General features: G+C 37.4%; 1 protein-coding gene across 1 annotated transcript in view; it reads right to left on the reverse strand.

Moving 5' to 3' along the window:
- Nucleotides 1–22,505, reverse strand: part of LOC135212704 (uncharacterized) — a 123,650-nt gene that overhangs the window by 11,350 nt on the left and 89,795 nt on the right. Inside the window, exons 9-10 of the mRNA XM_064246395.1 lie at nt 21,388–21,554; nt 19,762–19,894 (exon numbers count right to left, since the gene is read on the reverse strand). Of these exons, the coding sequence (XP_064102465.1) occupies nt 19,762–19,894; nt 21,388–21,554 (300 nt within the window). The remainder of the gene's footprint in view (nt 1–19,761; nt 19,895–21,387; nt 21,555–22,505) is intronic.

Consider the following 22,505-nt stretch of genomic DNA (forward strand, 5'->3'; position numbering starts at 1 on the left):
CAGTGATATTTCACAAAAGCTTTTATTATTATTATTAAAAAGGATGACTGCATTATGTAAATTTGGTCTAGATACTGGTTATTCGAGTAGTAATAGTAGTACACTCAGGTCAGTATTTATAGGGGGTCCTGATCAGTGCTGAAATAGGATTAGCTGCCCAAGTTGAGTCGTCTCGGGCAAAGTCTGCTCTCCTGTGTTATTGGTCAGGGCACGTCTTGTGTGTGTGAGCATTATAGTGCTGGGGATGAATGGGAGACTTTTGATCCTCAGATGCAGAATTCTGATTCACTCACTCGCTATGGGGGCTGGTCAGTGCTGGTCTCCTGACGGCTGTCGGGAGAAGAAAGGTTTCTTTGAGTAATGTTGAGGTTGGTTTCTCCTTCCCAATGTGCAATGCTTCCAGGAGGTGCAGGCGGTGGTGGTCCATAATTCAGTCAATTATTTTTATATTTGGGATTATGTCTTCTTGTAATTCTCTGGTTATGGGTAGTCCTGTTTTGGTTAAAGATAACCCCTTCTTGGGCATGGCAGGAAATCCTTTTGGAGAAATGCATGGTGGTGATACCAATGCATGTGCCGAGGCACATTCTCGGACAAGGTATGAGTACTGGTAGACTACATTGGTTTTCTTCAAGGGGTCTTGCTGATGGGCGGCTGGATTATTACACTTCACCAGGTGTAGCGGAATCACAAGCAAAAAACAAAAGCAACAAGATCTCCCCACATTTACTTTATCGAACACGGCTGACAAATAGTTCCCACTTTCCCCTTTAGGTTACTAATTACGCAGGACAATTGGCTTAACGAGACACAAAACGCACAAAACTCAAACACATGTACTCACCTTAGACTCGAGACACTCAGGGTGAGATGCTGTGCTGTCCGCTGGATACAGTTGTCAAGACACAACAACTGCTGAATTCAACACACGAAGACAGACAAGCACCAAAACCACACAGCAATCACTACACAAACGAATACCAACAACTCGAAAACAACAACAAATTACGCAATAATTCACTGCACAAACAACACCAAAAACATCAAAGACAACTTGACAAATCAACACACAAAAAACTGCCAACACTGTCTACAACAAACAACTCACAAACATCAAAACACACAAATCATACACAACAGACACACTTCAGCTCAACAACAACCAGACAGCAACTATACAATGTCAAACTCAATCAAATCACACAACAACAACTGACCATCAATAGACTGCCTTATCTCCATCCACCACGATTGCTCATCACAGACTGACTCACTGACTGACCCCCAGCCACGCCAGCAGACAACCCAAAACGATCGCCCAACAAGTAAACCACCACTAACTATCCAGCCACCACTTACACTCTTTCTCTCTCTTTCTCTCTCTCGACAGCTCGCTCACCCACACTCTTCAGAAACACACATACGCACTCACACACTACTGCACAGCAACACCAAACACGAACAGGACACATCAAACACACGAAAACATTTAAACTCTCAATTATTCCCGACAGCTACAAACAACCCAACGACACTCTCTCTCTCTCTCTCTCTCTCTCTCTCTCTCATGCAACCCTCGAAGACATTGTCAAATGTAACTACCATATCACTCCTCCATATCACCTCCCTCGTAACATTTGACAACGTCTTCTTACATTCACAACACCCACATTAAATTGCCTTTTGCAACACCCAAGGATGCTCAGATGAAGGCCCCCCTGGACCTTGTTTGAGGACCCTCATACACTTTCTCAGTTCATCGCCATTCACTTCTTCCAAACCACTTTCATTCAGATTCCCATTATCTCCCTCACTACCATCATCCCAAATCTCATTCAATACCTCATATACACCTTCTAGCTCTTGTCCCAATATCTCCCTTATTTCTGCTGCCAAACCACTCAGTTCATTCATACTTCTGTCAAACTCTTGCAAAGCTTCATCCATATTATCAACCAGTTCCTTACTACTCGGTTCCTTTCCCACTGCACACTAGAGGACCCACCCAACTGAATCCCCTTAACACCTAGTTTCCCAAATTCCCAGCCTGACTCATCCTCTTTTGCCTACACACATTCGCTACTTGCACATTCTTTCCACAGTTGCCGCAAACCACGTTTATACGGTTACCCCAACATCCACTAGCTATATGCCCTACCTGTCCACACCTGTAACGTTTAATATCCCTATCTTTCTTACACTGTCTCACTAAATGGCCCGTTTGCCCACACCCAAAGCACGCTCCTAACGCTCACTGACATTCATTATTCATATGACCTGATTTCCCACATCTATACACTTCTTCTCTCACAGTTAACTGACCCTAACCTTCCAACACTTGCACTTCTATCTCTCTTAGGTTTCACCACACTTACATTACTTGCTCTAACGCTCCTATCAACCACTCGCTCTGCCATTCGCCTCAGCCCTTCTAGAACTGCCTCCCTATAGCTCTTAAAATCAGGCATACCCTCATTTACTTTGGTCCTGATGCTGACACTTCTGCTCTCTTTCATACACCTATCTCGCTCGTAATCCCCAATTATCTCTAAAATATCATTCCACATTAACCTCTCATTCGTCCATCTCATTTTCTCCTTACATTTCAGATTTATAAACTCGCATACACTCTCAGGCACAGTCACTAACAACATCCTCACTAACTCCTTACACTCATTTATTCCCTTGTCTCCAAACTTTTTCCTAGCTAATGTCTCTAGCCGGTATACATACACGAATAATGACAATGACTCACCAACATTCATTCTTGCCTCCTCAAAATCATTCTTCCTCCTATACCTAACACTACTCTTTGCCCTCTTAGCCTGTTCCATAATCCTAGTTTTAACACTTTCATATGATACATCTCCCACACTCATCATTATCCCATACATACTGAACAAAAATCCTGTCAAAAAGCTACCTAACTCTCTTGACCGAACTCTCTTGTTATCCGTATACTTAGCCACACAATACTTCTCATACTCTCTAAAAAAAAATTCCCTACATCCCTACTACCATATTCCTCATACATCTTACATCGGGGTACCTCTCTCATATACACCACCTTCTGCACTTCCTGCTCACTCTCACTTTCGCTACTTCCATTCTGACCTTTCTTAGCCTCTTCTGAATACAATATTCTCAATTCCTTTCACATCCTGTTTATCATCCTTATTAACTTTCTTTCCCTTATTCTTCTTCTTCTTCTTCTTCTTCTTCTTCTTCTTCTTCTTCTCAAGCCCTTTCTTATCCTTATCCTTATTCCTATCCTTATCCTGTCTCCCTTCTTTCTTATCCTCACTTACTACAATCATTATCACTTTTATCACTTACTTACACTCTCATCCACATGTTCTTCCACTTTCTTTACCACTCCTGGCCCATCACAAGACCAAGGAGACCTACCTCCAACAGCTCCCTCTCCAAAAAAACCCTTTCATCATCTCTTGCACACCACTCATCAATCCCAACTTTTCATCCATCTTCTCAACCATCCACTGCTCAGCCTCTTTCACTTCCTCTTTCATTCCCTCTTCTGCACTACTCATCGCTCCTCTCAACCCTTTCAATTCCCTCTTATACTCCTCATTCTCAATCCTAATCCTCTTGTACTCTTCTTCAACCTTTTCCTTAGCTTCCCTCAACAACCACAACTCCTCCTTCAGCCTCTCCACTTCAGTCAAACATTCCATACTTTCTTCACCAATCACTCAACTCACTACATCAATTATCCTGCAGCTGCCACACAAGCAGTCCTTATTCAGGTGCCAAAATAATGTGGCGGAATCACAAGCGAAAAACAAAAGCAACAAGTTCTCCCCACCTTTACTTTATTGAATACGGCTGACAAATTTCCCCCCCCCCCCCCACCACACTTTCCCCTTTATGTTACTAATTACACAGGACAATTGGCTTAACAGGGCGAGACACTGTGCCATCCACTGGATGCAGTTGTCGAGACACAACAACTGCTGAATTTAACACACAAAGACAGACAAGCACCAAAACCACACAAGAACTAAAAAAAAAACAACAATCACTACGCCAACAAATACCAACAACTCGAAAACAACACAACAAATCACACAACAACTCAGAAACACAACAACTCACTGCACAAACAACACACAACCCTCGAAGATGTTGGCAAATGTAACTACCATATCCCTCCTTCATACAGGTTGCTCAGCTTTTTATTTTTTTTAGTAAATACTTCGCTGAATAATGTTATTGAGGTTGATGGGGTAGATGTTTTCCTTGATGATATTCTTGAGGGCATGTTCATCTTCTCTGTATTTCTGATGACATTGCTCTTTATAGAAGAGCTCTATGCATTCAGGGACGTTGGGGAGAGGTTCTGGCTGGTACCATCTATTGACGTTCCTCTTGATAGATTCTTCTATGTTCGGGTTTGGATGCCCATTGTCGAAAGGACCTGGGCTACATGTTCTAGTTCGTGTGTGTCATTCCACTGACCTCAATAAAAACATTCAGCTGATTATTTACTACAAAAGTAAAAAGACAAGTAACCTGGTGATGTGTAACAATCCAGCTGACCCTCTAGAGGATCCCTTGAAGAAAACAAACATGGTCTACCAGTACTCATGCCCCGTACGAGGATGTGCCTCGGCACATACATTGGTATCACCACTATGTGTTTCTCCAAAAGAATTTCCTGCCACGCCCAAGAAGGGGCTATCTTTAACCAAAACAGGACTACCCATAACCAGCAAATTACAAAAAGAGACATAATCCCAAATTTAGAAATAATTGACCAAACTATGGACCGCCGCTGCCTGCGCCTCCTGGAAGCATTGCACATTGGGAAGAAGAAACCAACCCTCAGCATTACTCAAGAAACCTTCCTCCTCCCAAAAGCAGTCAGGAGACCAGCACCGAATGCTCCCCATAGCAAGCGAGCAAATCAAAATTCCACATCTGAGCACTACAATGCCCGCTCGCATGCAAGACAAGCCCCGATCAATAACACAGGAGAGCGGGCTTCACCCGAGGCGACCTACCCCAGGAAGCCAATCATAATTCAGCACTGATCAGGAAACCGCTGCCCCCCCCCCCAGCTTAAATACTGACCTGAGCGCCTTGTTTCTCCCCCTATCCTTCTCACCACGTCCAGAGGGTCGAAATATGTCAATGTCACCACCACCACCACTATTACTACTACTACTACTACTACTACTACTACTACTACTACTTACTACTTCTCGAAGAATCAGTATTCAGACCACCGAGCAAGACCACAAAGGAATCCACGGATTTCTGATTGAATATTTTCAATAAAATATTTCCCACACTCCATGGTGTCTGTTTCCCATATGAATATTGGACAATTGCTGACCAACATCGCTGAGCCTGAAAAGCGAATTATAAGTAAAATAGGAAAGATCCTGTATAAGATAAATTCACATAATACAGCCTTCCTTTTCAACTAGACTTGTTTGAAAGAGGGTCTCTGCTCCCTCCATATTATTATTATTATTATTTGTTATTATTATTATTATTATTATTTTTATTTTTTTTATTTATTTATTTATTTTTTTTTTTTTTTTTTGCTCTATCACAGTCCTCCAATTCGACTGGGTGGTATTTATAGTGTGGGGTTCCGGGTTGCATCCTGCCTCCTTAGGAGTCCATCACTTTTCTTACTATGTGCGCCGTTTCTAGGATCACACTCTTCTGCATGAGTCCTGGAGCTACTTCAGCATCTAGTTTTTCTAGATTCCTTTTCAGGGATCTTGGGATCGTGCCTAGTGCTCCTATGATTATGGGTACGATTTCCACTGGCATATCCCATATTCTTCTTATTTCTATTTTCAGATCTTGATACTTATCCATTTTTTCCCTCTCTTTCTCTTCAACTCTGGTGTCCCATGGTATTGCGACATCAATGAGTGATACTTTCTTTTTGACTTTGTCAATCAACGTCACATCTGGTCTATTTGCACATATCACCCTATCCGTTCTGATACCATAGTCCCAGAGGATCTTTGCCTGATCGTTTTCTATCACTCCCTCAGGTTGGTGCTCGTACCACTTATTACTGCAAGGTAGCTGATGTTTCTTGCACAGGCTCCAGTGGAGGGCTTTTGCCACTGAATCATGCCTCTTTTTGTACTGGTTCTGTGCAAGTGCCGGGCATTCGCTTGCTATGTGGTTTATGGTTTTATTTTTCGTATTGCACTTCCTACATATGGGAGAGATGTTATTTCCGTCTATCGTTCTTTGAATATATCTGGTTCTTAGGGCGTGATCTTGTGCCGCTGTTATCAGTCCTTCAGTTTCCTTTTTTAGCTCTCCCCTCTGTAGCCATTGCCATGTGTCATCGCTGGCTAGTTCTTTAGTCTGTCTCATGTATTGTCCGTGCATTGGTTTGTTGTGCCAGTCCTCTGTTCTGTCTGTCATTCTCCTGTCTCTGTATATTTCTGGGTCTTCGTCTACTTTTATTAGTCCTTCTTCCCATGCACTCTTTAGCCACTCGTCTTCACTGGTTTTCAGATATTGCCCCAGTGCTCTGTTTTTGATGTTGATGCAGTCCTCATTGCTTAGTAGTCCTCTCCCTCCTTCCTTTCGTGTTATGTATAGTCTGTCCGTATTTGCTCTTGGGTGTAGTGCTTTGTGTATTGTCATATGTTTCCTAGTTTTCTGATCTATGCTGCGGAGTTCTGCCTTCGTTCATTCCACTATTCCTGCGCTGTATCTAATTACTGGCACTGCCCATGTGTTTATGGCATTTATCATATCTCCGCCGTTGAGTTTTGACTTGAGTATCGCCTTGAGTCTCTGCATATATTCTTTCCTGATCGTGTCCTTCATCTCTTGGTGTTTTATATCCCCTCCTTCCATTATTCCCAGGTATTTGTATCCTGTCTCATCTATGTGTTTGATGTTGCTCCCATCTGGTAGCTTTATCCCTTCAGTTCTCGTTACTTTGCCTTTTTGTATGTTGACTAAGGCGCATTTTTCTATTCCAAACTCCATCCTGATGTCCCCAGATACAATCCTTACAGTCTGGATTAGGGTATCTATTTCCTTGATGCTCTTACCATACAGCTTGATGTCGTCCATGAACATCAGATGGTTGATTCTGTTGCCTCTTTTCTTGAGTTGGTACCCGGCATCCATCTTCTGTAGTACTTTTGTCATGGGAATCACGGCTACTACAAAGAGTAGTGGGGACAGTGAGTCGCCCTGGAAGATCCCTCTCCTGATATTAACCTCTGCTAGTCTTATTCCAGAGCTTGTAAGTATTGTATTCCAGTTGTGCATTGTATTTTTGAGGAAGCTGATGGTGTTTTCCTCTGCCCCATATATTTTCAGGCATTCTATTAGCCATGTGTGTGGTATCATGTCGAAGGCTTTCTTATAGTCTATCCATGCCATGCTTAGGTTGGTTTTCCTTCTCCTACTGTTCTTCATTACCACTTTGTCTATCAGGAGCTGGTCTTTTGTGCCCCTACACTTCCTTCTGCAGCCTTTTTGTTGGTGGGGGATGGTGTTTGTCTCCTCTAGGTAATTGTATAGCCTTTCACTGATGATACCTGTTAGTAACTTCCACATTATTGGTAGGCAGGTGATAGGCCTGTAGTTACTGGCTATATTTCCCTTACTCTTGTCTTTTTGTACTAAGGATGTTCTTCCTGTGGTCATCCATTTGGGTGCATGGTGATTTGAGATACAATGCTGGAGTTGTTCTGCTATTCGTGGGTGTAGGGCCTTGAAGTTTTTGAGCCAGTATCCATGGACTTCATCAGGACCTGGGGCTTTCCAGTTTGGCATTTTCTTTAGTTGGTGTCTGACTGTGTCTGTCGTGATCTCTGTGAATCTTTGTTTTAGTCTCCCTGTTTCTTCTTCCTTGACTTCCTGGAGCCATGTTGCATGTTTGTTGTGTGATACCGGATTGCTCCATATGTTTTCCCAGAGTCTCTTACTTGGTTCGGCTTCAGAATTTCTGGGTGTTGTCTTCCCCTCTAGTTGGCTGTATAGTCTTTTCTGGTTGGTTCCGAATAGTTTGTTCTGTTGGTATCCCTTATTCCTGTTCATGTACCGTTGGATCTTATGTGCTTTGGCCTTAAGCCTCTGTTTTACATCTTCTATTGTGTTGTTTAGTCCCCTCTCTTGTACTTTGTATTCCTCCCTTGTTTTCTTGCTTCTTAGCCTTTTTTCTGCCATCTCTTTCAGTTTATTCAAGTCAGATCTCATCACCATGATTTGCTTTTCCAGGCGCCTTTTCCAAGGAGGTTGCTGTTTTGGTTTCTGTTGGGTTAGTTGTGCTGGTGGTGTTAGTGTTCGAATCCCCATCAGTTCTGCTACTAATCTTGCTCCTGCATATGCCAAGTTACTTGTTTCTGTGATACTGGTGGTGTGTATTATGCCCATTATTTCATTGACCTCACTTGTTTTCTCCCTTAATTTCTTGGTGTTGTAGGCTTTCATGGAGGGGATCTTTGTTCTCTCTGTATCTGGTTCCATCCATTGTCTAATCTTTTCTACCCATTCCGTCCTCTCTGTTACTTCGTTGGTGTTTCTTTGTGTGTCGTTGTTTGATACCTCATCATCCCTGTCGTCTTCTGTGGCATCGTCTCTCAGTTCGTCTTCGTGTAATTCGTTGTCGTGTGACATTTCCCTTTCCAGTTCTTCTCTTTCTGTTAGGGAGAGCCAGTACTTTTTCTTTATGTTCCTTACTTGGTCTGCCAGCCTCTGCTCTGTTTGGGGGTGTTATTCCTCTCATTCCAGATGTTGACCAACCTTCTTCTATATCCTCTCTCCGTCGGGTTGCTTCTGATGTAGCATCTCCATATTTCCTTATTTTCTTCTCTTGTCCATTTCTTCCTTTTTGCTTCTGTAGCGCCAATCTCAGGCTGTTGATTACTGTCGTTGTGGTGGTCAGTTGCTGGATGACGACCTCCAAGTACCTGACCGTCTTCCCCTTCAATTGGGTTGAATACCTGTTTGCCGGACGAAGCTCCTCTGTTGCCAAAGGTTCCATTTACGTCATTGTCGTTTATTCCTTCATTTCTTTCCATCATTGCTGAGTTTTGCTATTTAACCCATAGCTGGACCCTACCCCATCAGGGATAGGTACTCATTTACAGCTGAGTAGACTGAGGAAATTATGGTAAAGATCCTTTCCCAAGGAATCAACGCCAAGGAGAGCAGTCACCCATCCAACGACTGACCAGCCCCAATGTTGCTTAACTTAACTTAATCAGTCCATTGACGACCTAACCCACTCTGCCACGACGCCACATTATTATTATTATTATTATTATTATTATTATTATTATTAATTTATTCTTATTATTATTATTATTATTATTATTATTATTTTATTATTATTATTATATTATCCAGAAGATGAACTTTATTCATATGGAACAACACTACAAGGGCCATTGACTTGAAATTCAAGCTTCCAAAGAATACTGTGTTCATTTGAAAGAAGGAACAGAAGGTAACAGGAAATACAGAAAGAATTAAGAGATCGGTTGGAAGAAAATAAAAAAAAATGAATTAACAAATTGATAAATAAGTAGATAAAATTTAATTAAATTCTTTAAATACAAATGATTTAGGGTAGTAAAGAAAAAGATATCCATGGGGTGGGGGCAGGGGGAATCAATGCTAGTGGTACAAGTTGGCACAATCACAAGACCCCTAAGGGTATCGAAGTAGTTCCATTGGCTGTAGAAAGGATGAGAAAGTGAGTGTGTTATCCATGTTCCTGTGTCTGGCAGCTGCCCCTTGAATTTCCTAGTACTTTGTGATCAGGGGACAGGGACTGAGCCAGATTCAGGGCAGACTTATTCTGTAGGTTGAATGATGCCTTTGACCTAATTATTCATAATGATGTTATTCACAAACTCCATGATCTGGGTATTAGATATTATTTACTTGATTTCTTCACAGCCGTTGAGTAACTGACACCAAGTACCATTGGTGTTGAATATTTTTTGTCAGCCTAGATCAGCCTAGATACGCATGTCTATTATTCCTCAAGGATATGGTGGCACATCAGGTCTTGTAGGAACATGACTGTTTGCTGTAATTTTCACAAATTTTGTTGCAGTTGTTTGCTTTTCTCTTGTGCAGAAGGAAGTGTATCAAGACAGAACAGAATATACAATTTAGGCTGAAGGCCAAGTGATGGGACCTATGAGGTCATTCAGCATTGAAAGAAAAATTGAGAATAAAAGGTTTAAAAGGTGTAACAGGAGGAAAACCTTGTAGTTTCACAATGAAACAATTGATATAAGAGGGTGGAAAGTAAAATGGAAGAGAGAATATGAAAGGAGGTACAGTAACAGGAATTAAAGGGGTTTCAGCTTGGGGCCGAAGGGACGCTACAAAGAACATTAAGTAATGCCTACTGTGCTCCGCATGAGGTGCACTGACTGCACCGCCCACACCCCATCTCCTGGGGGCTCTAGTGTAAGGAAAATCGGTGCATAAGCTGCGGATAAACAATTGACTTTAATAGCGCGCTCTGACCTGTTTTAAAATGGCCCGCTCTCTTAGTTGCTACAGGTGGTCTGTTGCTCACTTGGCTAAACTGCTTAGTGGCAACACGAGTCCCGTCATGGCACGTGCTTGTGAAAGCACTAAGTGAGAGACTGCCAAACGTGGCGGCTAAACCCGAGTTTGGCAGCGAAGCTGAGAAGGTGACAATTCTCTTTAAAGGGTAAATGTACTTACATGTGCACTATATGTCAGGGGGCTTATTTACTTGAGATATTTATACATGGGAGGCCTTTTATTTTTTTTATAATGGAATGCACGACTGTTCCTCACCCTTACTAGGCTGATGCCTTTCAGGATGTTGATTAGGTAGTAAGTCGTGTAGAAGAATAGAATAACATGTTAACTAAGAATGTAAAATAAATATATAGTAGAAGAAAAGAATAACATGTTAACTAAGAATGTATTATAAATATATAGTAGAAGAATAGAATAACATGTTAACTAAGAATTTAACATAAATATCTAGGAGTACAATACATAGAAGGTGTCACTGTTATACATTTCTACTAGTAAAATACTGTACGGAATACCGATAAAGTACCAGCTGCAATGAAATATTGTACAATCGGGGTTATTATGGTTCCATGTGCAAAAGTTCAGATTAATCCTGAGAGTGGGCATATTCGAGGGTACAACCCATCTAGGTATTTGCTTTTATTCACAAGTGACTTCGTTTTAAAGTAATGTATGTCATATGTATGCATGTGTATATATAATATAATATGTAATATTTATATATATATCTATATATATATATATATATATAATATATTATATATATATATATATATATATATATATACATATATATATGTGTGTGTGTGAGTGTGCGCACGCGCATTAAGCTACAAATGTCCTTTAATATGCGATTCGATCTACCTTGGGAATTAATATTTTATGTGTTACTCGAAAGGTAATTTTTTAGTTGATAATAATTTCGTCCTCTCGTGGATTCGAACCAGCGTGGTTTCGAATCCACGAGAGGACGAAATTATTATCAACTAAAACATTCCCCTTCGGTTAACATATATGAAAATATATTAATTTAGAGAGAGTTGGATATCAAAGGACATTTGTAACTTAATGTATGTATATGAATCACGGTGATGTGATAAAAATTCATATATATATAATAAGATATATATAATATATATAATAATAATATATATATAGTATATATATATATAGATATATATATAATAATATTATATATTATATATATATATATATCTAATATATATATAATCTATATATATATATATGTATATGTATAACTTAATCACGAAAGTCTGGAACGAGATAAATCCATAAATAAAGATATAAGCCGCGAAGGAAAGATAGATAACGGAGTTTCTGCAAGATCTTTCGACTCAACATCCTTTATATGCAGAAAAGTAAAGGACGTTGAGTTAAAGATCTTGTAGAAACTCCGTTGTTTATCTTTCCTTCGTGGCTTATACCTTTATATATATATATATATATATATATATATATATATATATATATATATTATATAATATATATATATATATATATATATATATTGCTACTTTCAAAATGCATGTTTCCCCTCTTTGAAATGTCATGTAGATTGTGTAACATTTTTTCAGATTCCTAGATAGCTTAGAATAGGATGTTTTAAAATGTGTGTTCAGATTTCGCATTACATATTGAAAAGAATATATATATTAACGTAGAATGTAAAAAGAGAGAGATTTTCTGTCTGTTCGAAACTACGAATGTTTAACTTTTATGTTAACACTGTAAGATTAGAGGGTCTGCGAGATCCGTTTGCTTTCCTAATCTGTCAACGCATGTGATAGCGAGAGAATTGAGTCTTGCGTTGTTATCAAAACATGTCAATCTTAATTGTCGCTCAGCCTCCGTTTCGATCGAGTAGAGTATGTCTTTTTTTTAACAGACTCGTCTTGTACGTGTATGTCTTTGATCAAAACCACGTGCATGTTACACATTTCTTTATGAAGATTGCATCAGATTTTGAAGCTACTGGAAGCATTCGTGACAAGAACATTTTGTATCATATCTGCCCTGTCCAGTTTTCGCAAGGGAAGATTTCATTAGATCATAGAACCTCGAGGCGGTTAGATCGCTCTCTCTCTCTCTCTCTCTCTCTCTCTCTCTCTCTCTCTCTCTCTCTCTCTCTCTCCCTCGACATCATTGAGATTATATTAACGTATCGTAAATTGGTCACTCGTAACTTAGAATTTCATATTTGATATTTCTTAGAGTTTGTTTAGTGTTATTTAGTTTATTTTTTTGTGGAATCTGAACAAACATTATTTCGTAACGGCGCCTGGTTTTTGTGAAAGTGTGATAAACAAGCTGCAGCAAGAGAAAGAAAGAAGTTGGTATACCAAAAAGGTAAAGTGTTATATTTTTATTAGTTACAACTAATAATGAATAGGGAGTGTGGTTAACTAATGATTGATAGGAACTGTGGTGAACTAATAACAGATGGTTGTGAAGGTTTGGTAAAAACTGTTGGTTATAATGTTTTGAGTGAAAAAGATTTACACTTTTACACATTGCTGATTTTTTTTTGTGTTTGTGTTTGTTCCACTGTTTGTGCACTTGTTCATTTTCTTATTGAAGTGTGTCTTTTTATTTTATATTTTCATTTACATTCACAATTTAATTGACTTAGTTATTTTCATTGCTTAATCATTGCACATTTAATTAAATTTAACACTTGTGAATTAATTTGCATTTACTTAGAATTCTTTTCAAGTTTTGTTGTTGTTTAGCACTTGTGAATTAATTTCAAATTTTCAATTATTGCCTAACACTTTTGAATTTTGATCGAATTAATTTTCTTGAATTCTGTGATAAATTAATTTTGATTTAATTTTACTTAATTTGATTCAAGAATTAATTAAACTTTACTTTGCTTTCAAGTAACAGTAATTTTCCCTGATATTGTGAATTTCACTTATAAATTTTGAATTTAATAATAAATTTTTGTATTTAAAATTTTTATAAGTATTTCATTTCTAACCAGTACAGATGATAGGTAGAAACATAGAGTGGTAATTGATTTGCTTTCCTTCAATTTACTTGAAGTGACTTAGAACCAGGGAAGTACTTAGACTTCTGAAATCAGGGAAATACTTAGATTTTAAAGTTGTTGATGGAGTGATGCCCTTTGATTAATTTAATTACTTACAAGATTACCTCACACCTGTTTTAATGAACTTAGTCTGATTTTCTGCAATACTGGTAAGTGTTAAGGGATCACTGTTGCCTTTAGAGTATTCAGTTGTTTAATATGTGTTATGAGGGTTCAGGTGTCTGGCTTTTGTTGAGGTAATATTTGATGCATGGTAACCAGATACTTGGCACTTCGTAACAATATATGTATATATATATATATATATATATATATATATATATATATATATATATATATATGTACAATATATATGTGTGTGTATATATATTATATATATATATATATATATATATAATATATATAATTATAATATATATATATAGATATATATAATTATATATAAATATTCATATTCTATATATATATATATATATATATATATAGATATATATCTATATATATGCTTAAAAAATCACAGTAGATGCACGTGACTTCATAAATAAGCGAATACCACGGGAAATGATAGACAGGAATCCAAGCGCTTTCGTCTTTATTCAGACATCGTCAAGGAGCTACTAAAGTACAATCGGAGAGGAAGGCCTCAGGTACAAACAAGATCAGGAATACCAGATGGTTAATTATCAAAAGGGTAAAAATTAAAAGGGATAATCCAGGATTATCGGATATCACACGGTCACAAACTTAAACAGATTCTGACCCTAACCGAAATTACAAAGTATCTTTACAGTCCAAAACATGTAAAAACTGAATATATTAATTTTGTGCTTATATTTATCTACAACTTTTTTCATTATGAAAGCATCAAGTTTAAATAAACCAAGACTTAAATTTAGAACATTTCTATTATTTGACTTGATAAAACAAGATTCAATGATATTCCTTTTAACTGTGTCATTACATGGGACTAAGGCTCTTGCTTGACTCCAGTTAATAGGATGGTCTAAATCTCTCATATGTACAAATAATGCATTCGATATTCGCCCACCAGTTCTCACAGAATATTGATGTTGCTTAAGACGCTGTGAAAGAGATTTGCCAGTCTGTCCGTAATAGATTTTATCACACTTTTTGCAAGGAATTTCATATATGCAGCCTGGAAGATCTTTAGGAGAATTTTTGATTACTAAACTCTTGACATTAATATTACTGAAAACAACATTTATGTTAAAAAGCTTTAAAATTCTAGGAATATCTAAAAACCTTTCATCATAAGGTAATTTTAGAATGTTATGCTTACTAAATTCAAGTTTGTCATTAGTTGAATAAAATGTTTTTCTAGCTCTTTTCCATGCCACATCTACAAAAGTCCTTGGGTATTTAAGTTTCAATGCAATATCATAAATAGTTTTAATTTCAGCGTCAAGCCCTTAGGAACATCCCAGAAAAAACAGAGAATTTAACATTTTGATGGTGATTGGAGTAATAATGAACAAAAGAGGCAATATTAGTTGATTTTCGAAAGACTGAAAAGGTGAAATTTCTATCATTTCTATGGACAGTTACATCAAAAAATTCAAATTATAATTCTTTCTTCCTCTACAGTAAATTTTATAGAAGGGACTAATTATTGAGATTATTAAGGAATTCCTGGAGGTTTTTCGTGAACTGGCCAAATACAGAATATATCATCCACGTATCTAAACCAAATAACTTTTTGGGGCAAAATTCTTGGTAAGAGTTTTGTCTCAAAAAATTCCATGTAAATATTGCTAAGGACAGGAGATAAGGGATTACCCATGGCCATGCCAAACTTTTGTACAAAAAATTCCCCATTGAAACAAAATTTACTATCTTTGATACATAACCTTATGAGACTAATGAGATTTTCTACACTTAAGGGAATGTCATGACGCTCTAATTCCTCTTCCAAATATTTAAGTAAGTCATCTACAGGCACTTTTGTAAATAAAGAGACAACATCAAAACTAACCATATTAAAATCATAATTCAAATTTAAACTATTCAATTTGTTTATAAAATCAACATTGTTTTTAACATTCGTGTTAGAAATATTTCCTACCAAAGGAGTAAGAATTTTTACAAGCCATTTAGATAAATTATACGAAACTGAGCCCACTGAACTAATGATTGGTCTGATAGGGTTATTGATTTTATGTGTCTTGACTAAACCATACATGTAAGGTAGGGAGGCGCATTGCGGTGTAAACTGTTTAATTAAATGGTCCAAGCCCTTCAAAATGGATTTAATTTGTTATTAAAATGGGAGTAACTGTCTGTGTAGGGTCAGACCTCAGTTTCGTATAAGTATCATTGTCATTTAGCAATGTCATTATTTTACTTATATAGTCACTTTTATTCATAATTACCACTGCATTAGATTTATCTGCTTTTGTCACCTTCACTGTTTCGTCTTCTTTAATTTTCTTAAAAGCCTGGAGAAATCTCACGGGTACATTAGGGGGAGAAGGTTTACTCATAGCACCATACACAATACCTTTACAAATATTGATATCATCAGGGCATAGGTTTTGATTCAATTTTTCTAAATAACAAAAGGATTTTGAGATGTCGACACAATCCAGGTTACCATTAAATACACCAAAGCTTAACCCATATCCCAAAGCCGCTGTCGTAGCACTATCCACTGGTTTGTCAGATAAATTAATCATGAAGTCCACGTTGGCATGCTTAGTCCAGTCGCTTTCAGCAATAAGATTTTTCAGCTTGACTTGGAGCTTCCTTTCAAGACGGTTGCAGCACTTTCTCAATTTTCCATAGCAATAATCCAGCATCCGATTCTTCCAATCGACAGGAACCGTCTGATTAAAGCTATACCGTCTGCTTCTAAGTGTACGGAACGCATCATCTACTTCCACTTTTGTGATGTCGATGTGTTTCTGAAGTATGATGCGTTGAAACTCGTCGAAAGGTCGCTCTGCTAGGCGAAGAATTCTCACTGGTAAAATCGACTTGGGCATCACTTGCTCGTTCATGCACTTCCGTAGAAAGTTGAGTCGGAGTTTCAGTTTGTGAGCGATGATAAGAGCATTACAGAAGGATGTCACGAATAGAACAAGGCTCGGAAAATTCAAAGAAAATGCGTAGAAGTTGCGTGTGGTTTCCATTATGCTTAAAAAATCACAGTAGATGCACGTGACTTCATAAATAAGCGAATACCACGGGGAAATGGTAGATCAGGAATCCAAGCGCTTCGTCTTTATTCAGACATCGTCAAGGAGCTACTAAAGTACAATCGGAGAGGAAGGCCTCAGGTACAAACAAGATCAGGAATACCAGATGGTTAATTATCAAAAGGGTAAAAATTAAAAGGGATAATCCAGGATTATCGGATATCACACGGTCACAAACTTAAACAGATTCTGACCCTAACCGAAATTACAAAGTATCTTTACAGTCCAAAACATGTAAAAACTGAATATATTAATTTTGTTGCTTATATTTATCTACAACTTTTTCATTATGAAAGCATCAAGTTTAAATAAACCAAGACTTAAATTTAGAACATTTCTATTATTTGACTTGATAAAACAAGATTCAATGATATTCCTTTTAACTGTGTCATTACATGGGACTAAGGCTCTTGCTTGACTCCAGTTAATAGGATGGTCTAAATCTCTCATATGTACAAATAATGCATTCGATATTTGCCCAGTTCTCACAGAATATTGATGTTGCTTAAGACGCTGTGAAAGAGATTTGCCAGTCTGTCCGTAATAGATTTTATCACACTTTTTGCAAGGAATTTCATATATGCAGCCTGGAAGATCTTTAGGAGAATTTTTGATTACTAAACTCTTGACATTAATATTACTGAAAACAACATTTATGTTAAAAAGCTTTAAAATTCTAGGAATATCTAAAAACCTTTCATCATAAGGTAATTTTAGAATGTTATGCTTACTAAATTCAAGTTTGTCATTAGTTGAATAAAATGTTTTTCTAGCTCTTTTCCATGCCACATCTACAAAAGTCCTTGGGTATTTAAGTTTCAATGCAATATCATAAATAGTTTTAATTTCAGCGTCAATAAATCTCTTTCACAGCGTCTTAAGCAACATCAATATTATATATAAATCTCTTTCACAGCGTCTTAAGCAACATCAATATTCTGTGAGAACTGGGCAAATATCGAATGCATTATTTGTACATATGAGAGATTTAGACCATCCTATTAACTGGAGTCAAGCAAGAGCCTTAGTCCCATGTAATGACGCAGTTAAAAGGAATATCATTGAATCTTGTTTTATCAAGTCAAATAATAGAAATGTTCTAAATTTAAGTCTTGGTTTATTTAAACTTGATGCTTTCATAATGAAAAAAGTTGTAGATAAATATAAGCAACAAAATTAATATATTCAGTTTTTACATGTTTTGGACTGTAAAGATACTTTGTAATTTCGGTTAGGGTCAGAATCTGTTAAGTTTGTGACCGTGTGATATCCGATAATCCTGGATTATCCCTTTTAATTTTTACCCTTTTGATAATTAACCATCTGGTATTCCTGATCTTGTTTGTACCTGAGGCCTTCCTCTCCGATTGTACTTTAGTAGCTCCTTGACGATGTCTGAATAAAGACGAAAGCGCTTGGATTCCTGTCTATCATTTCCCGTGGTATTCGCTTATATATATATATATATATATATATATATAATATATATAGATATAAATATATATATATATATAATATATATAATTAATATACATATGATACATAAATATAAACCTTAATTACAATATTTATTGAGCATTTTGAAAAATGTACTTCAAGGTCCAAGTAGATATAGTGTTTTGATCTTCATGTTTTGATTTTGTACTGACGAATGGAGGGAGTTGACAGACAATCCTCATATTACTGTGACGGTGCCACTTCCCTTAATTGTCTATACACGAGGAAATGGAAGCGCCGCTCAAAAAACCTGCCAAAGCTACCAGATTAAACACTTTTTTCCTGGAAATTTTTAACGGGTTCAAGAAAATATGGCAGCAGTGCTAATCACCCTTGAGTCTCGACCTTTTGTAGCCAGAGTAAAGTTCAATGGCCTCCCGCAAATTCACTAGCGTCGCCACCACGAGGCCTCAAACCTCTTGGGGAACAGATCACCTGAAATTGCTACGCGGCCCAAAGACCATATTATTAGAATGGGCACGTGCTGACACAAGGTCAGCTTAATCAAAAACAACAACAACTCAGCCCGCAGTAGTAGATGGGATTTGCCTTTGAAACAGCTCCCTTCCACGTTTTATTCATCCTTTGCTTGTGTTTGTTTATTGTTTCTGTGATACCATAATTGTTCCTACACGATATACAAACCCTCGGTCCTTTACTTGAGTAATTACTTTCGGCGTAGCTGGAATTCCTCATGTAAAGGACCTCAGGTTTGTATAGCTAGGAAAAATACAATTTACTTTCAAAAACTGTGATATTTTTTAATACATTCCTTCCTATTTTCAGTTTTTCCTTTCGATAGATCTGCAAATAAAAGGACGTTACTTACAATTCTTCTTTATTTTCTTGTCATGGCTGCTGCACGAACCTACTGCATCTATTTCTAATGTCTCCTGTCTGTTTCCTGAAACTGATCCCCTGGGAGAGACCTGGGGCTCTCGAGGGAAAGGGAGCCAGGGTTAAAGGCGTGGTACTTAGTCTGTTAGAGTGGCACCTGCGGTATCTCGGGCATTTAAGATGACAAAGCAACCAGTTATTTATTTACCTTTGGTATTTGCTTTCATTTCAGTTTGTATCTCATTTTATGCATAGACACGCACTCACACAATATATATATATATATATATATATATATATATTATATATATTATATATATATAGATATATATATATATATATTTATTATGTGTGTGTATGGTTATGTGCACGCGGTCGTATGTGTGTCTCAGTTTAGTAAACATGTCATCACTACTTAATGACAGACTTCGTACTAAAAGTAGCTCTTTCATTAACAAAAAAAATGATCACTCTTCCCAAAAAGACTCTTTAGGCGTTTTCATCGTAGGCCTAAAATGATCTTGGAGGATGATGATTGGCAATAAGAGAAAAAGGAAAAAGAAATCGGTATAATGACGTAAATACCTGCCAGGTCAGAACAGTGAGTCCTTCACTTCGTGAGCGAGTCAAAAGGGAGTTAACAGGCACAGAGAACCTTATGAGATAGGCGTCGCCTGCGTCGTCACCAATGATGATCCACCGATCTTCATTCTCGCACCTGGAAAGATGACGTCACTCTGCATTTTATCTGCTATTGTCTGATACCGGAAATTCTAAGTTTGTTCTACTGTGGAAGGTGGGGAAAATACTAAAAAAAACAATTGCCAACGCGATAGGTGCATTGTAGGCATTACTTCATATTTTTTTGTAATCTCCCCTCGGCCCCTAGCAACAACCCCTTTCCTTCCTTTTGCTGTACCTCCGTTCATATTCTCTCTTTCTTCCACTATTCTTTCCACCCTCTCTTGACAATTGTTTCAAAGTGTTACTGCTATGAGGTTCTCCTCCCGTTATCTACACCTTTCAAATATCCTTTCAGAACTGAATGACCTAGAAGGCCCCAGCACTTGGCTTATGGCTTTTTTATATTTCAATTCCTTTTTTATCTACATACAGTTATTGTCATTATATGAAGAATTATCCAAGATGCCACTTATTCTTACGTATCGTGAACAACTTTTTTTTCTTTATTTTCAAACCTTTCTTACCTTTTTGTAAAAAACACTTTATTTCTATTTTTTTCCTTGTCTAAACCCCCGTTGTTTTTTCTTTACCATTCTTCAGTCATCTGTCTTGATTTCTTAATAAAAATCCTGTCTTATGCTTTCCCAGTTGTATTAAGTACTGTTATTCTCCTTTAATTCTTATTGTCACCTTCATCACCTTTGCTTTTACACAAACAAACAATTGTACCTCTCACCCATTTCTTTGGATCTTTCCTTCTTCCGAGGTTGCCATACAAATCATGGACAGTCACTCACTCTCACTATCACCACCATACCACAACATCCCACATGTAATCCTTTTGTTCCCCATTCAACAAATTCTGAAGATAATCGCTCCATCGACCCAAGTCTGCATTCACTTTTAACAGCAGCTCTCCATTTGGATCATTTATCCTGAGTTTCATTTTCCATTAACCTTCCTCTGCATTTACTTCCTTGTAGAACAGCTTCACATTCTTAGTAAAGTTCTCGTTCATTTTCTCCCTACTTTTTTGTTATTTATCTTTGTATCTCTCTACATGATAACCTCTTCAGTCATACATTTGTATATCAATGGCCAAATCTCCTTTTTGTTCTCTTCATAAACTTCTGATTCCCTCATCCCACTATTTATCGTTTGTATTTAATATTGCGACCTTCCTATGTCCACACCTTTCAGCTACTCCATATACAATTACTCTTATTTTTTCTTCCCAATCATACATGTGCCAGACCTTTCACCTTTGTCTCACCAAATACTACCAGAGCATATTGCCTTCGAATCACTAAATTTTCATCTTTCTTTCTCCACATCCTTGGACGCTCAGAACACCAAAGCTGTATTGTATTCTCGAGACCAACACAAAATATGAGGCTGAAAAAAGTACTTTTAGCTTTCTTTACGTCATTAATGTAATTTTTTTATTAAAACATTTAATATTTAACTATGATTCAATATGGCTTTTATGCATGCATGTTAGTTATATGAATGAATGAATTTTCTCACCCAGCAGCTATACAACTTGGAAGATTGGGAAGATGCGTGAGTCGAAGGATTTCACTCGGAACAGCGCTAGAGGTGTCCACGAAATGCAGCGTCGATGAAGAGGCTGCCATGACGGCCATCTCCTCTCCCACCATGGCAACCTCTACTATCCACGTCCCAAGGCTCGTCTGAAATGGAAAGAAAGATTGTCAGGTGAGCAAATGCTATATTTCCCTTCTATAATTATATAGCACTACTATCAATACCATATGGCATTCCCCTTGTTGAAATCTCGGCCTTCACCCTTTTTCGCATTCCTTTCTTAAATATACTCATATGAAGTATTGTACATTTTTTATTCATAACACAAACAAGCAAAGGACATTAACTACCATAAAGTCAATCACTGGAGTGACGACCTCCCGGCCGAGCGTGTGATCTCGGGCGGCCATATTGGAAGGTCTTGGTCCAGCTCTTAATACTATGCTATACTTTTATTACTAATATTATTTTCACTATTATTATTTTCATCTTTGTCACTATTATTATGATTATTAATTGAGCCAATTTCACAGAGAAAAATTACCTTACAAAAACAGGTTGGCCTTAGCTGGAGCAGTCAAGGCCTAAGCATCTGCTCTTGGATCTAAGCAGTGTCTAGCGCAAATGGTTCCTGTACATTACAGGACTGTAATTGCATACAGTCACTAAATACTACTACACAGTAATGTACAATTACTAAACACTAATGTTTACTATACACTCATGCTCACTAAACACACACTTACTATACACTCAATAGCAATAATACTCACTGAATACTCAACACTCCATAGGCATTCACTATAAACTAAATGCTCACTAAACACTCATAACACACTAAACACTCACTAAATACTCACTGTACCCCAAATACTCGGTAAACATTCACTAAACACTGACTTAATCCTAAACTTTCATTAAACACTGAACACTCACTAAGCAATCGCTATACACTAAACATTCACTAAATACTCACTATGCACTAAACACTCCCTTAACTTTCACTAAGCACTCACTATACACTAAACACTCACTAAACTTTAGATGCTCATTAAACCCCTAAACATTCATTAAACACTAAACAGTCAATGAACATT

This window comes from Macrobrachium nipponense, chromosome 41 (genome assembly GCF_015104395.2).
Source record: "Macrobrachium nipponense isolate FS-2020 chromosome 41, ASM1510439v2, whole genome shotgun sequence".
In the NCBI taxonomy this organism is placed as follows: Eukaryota; Metazoa; Arthropoda; class Malacostraca; order Decapoda; family Palaemonidae; genus Macrobrachium; species Macrobrachium nipponense.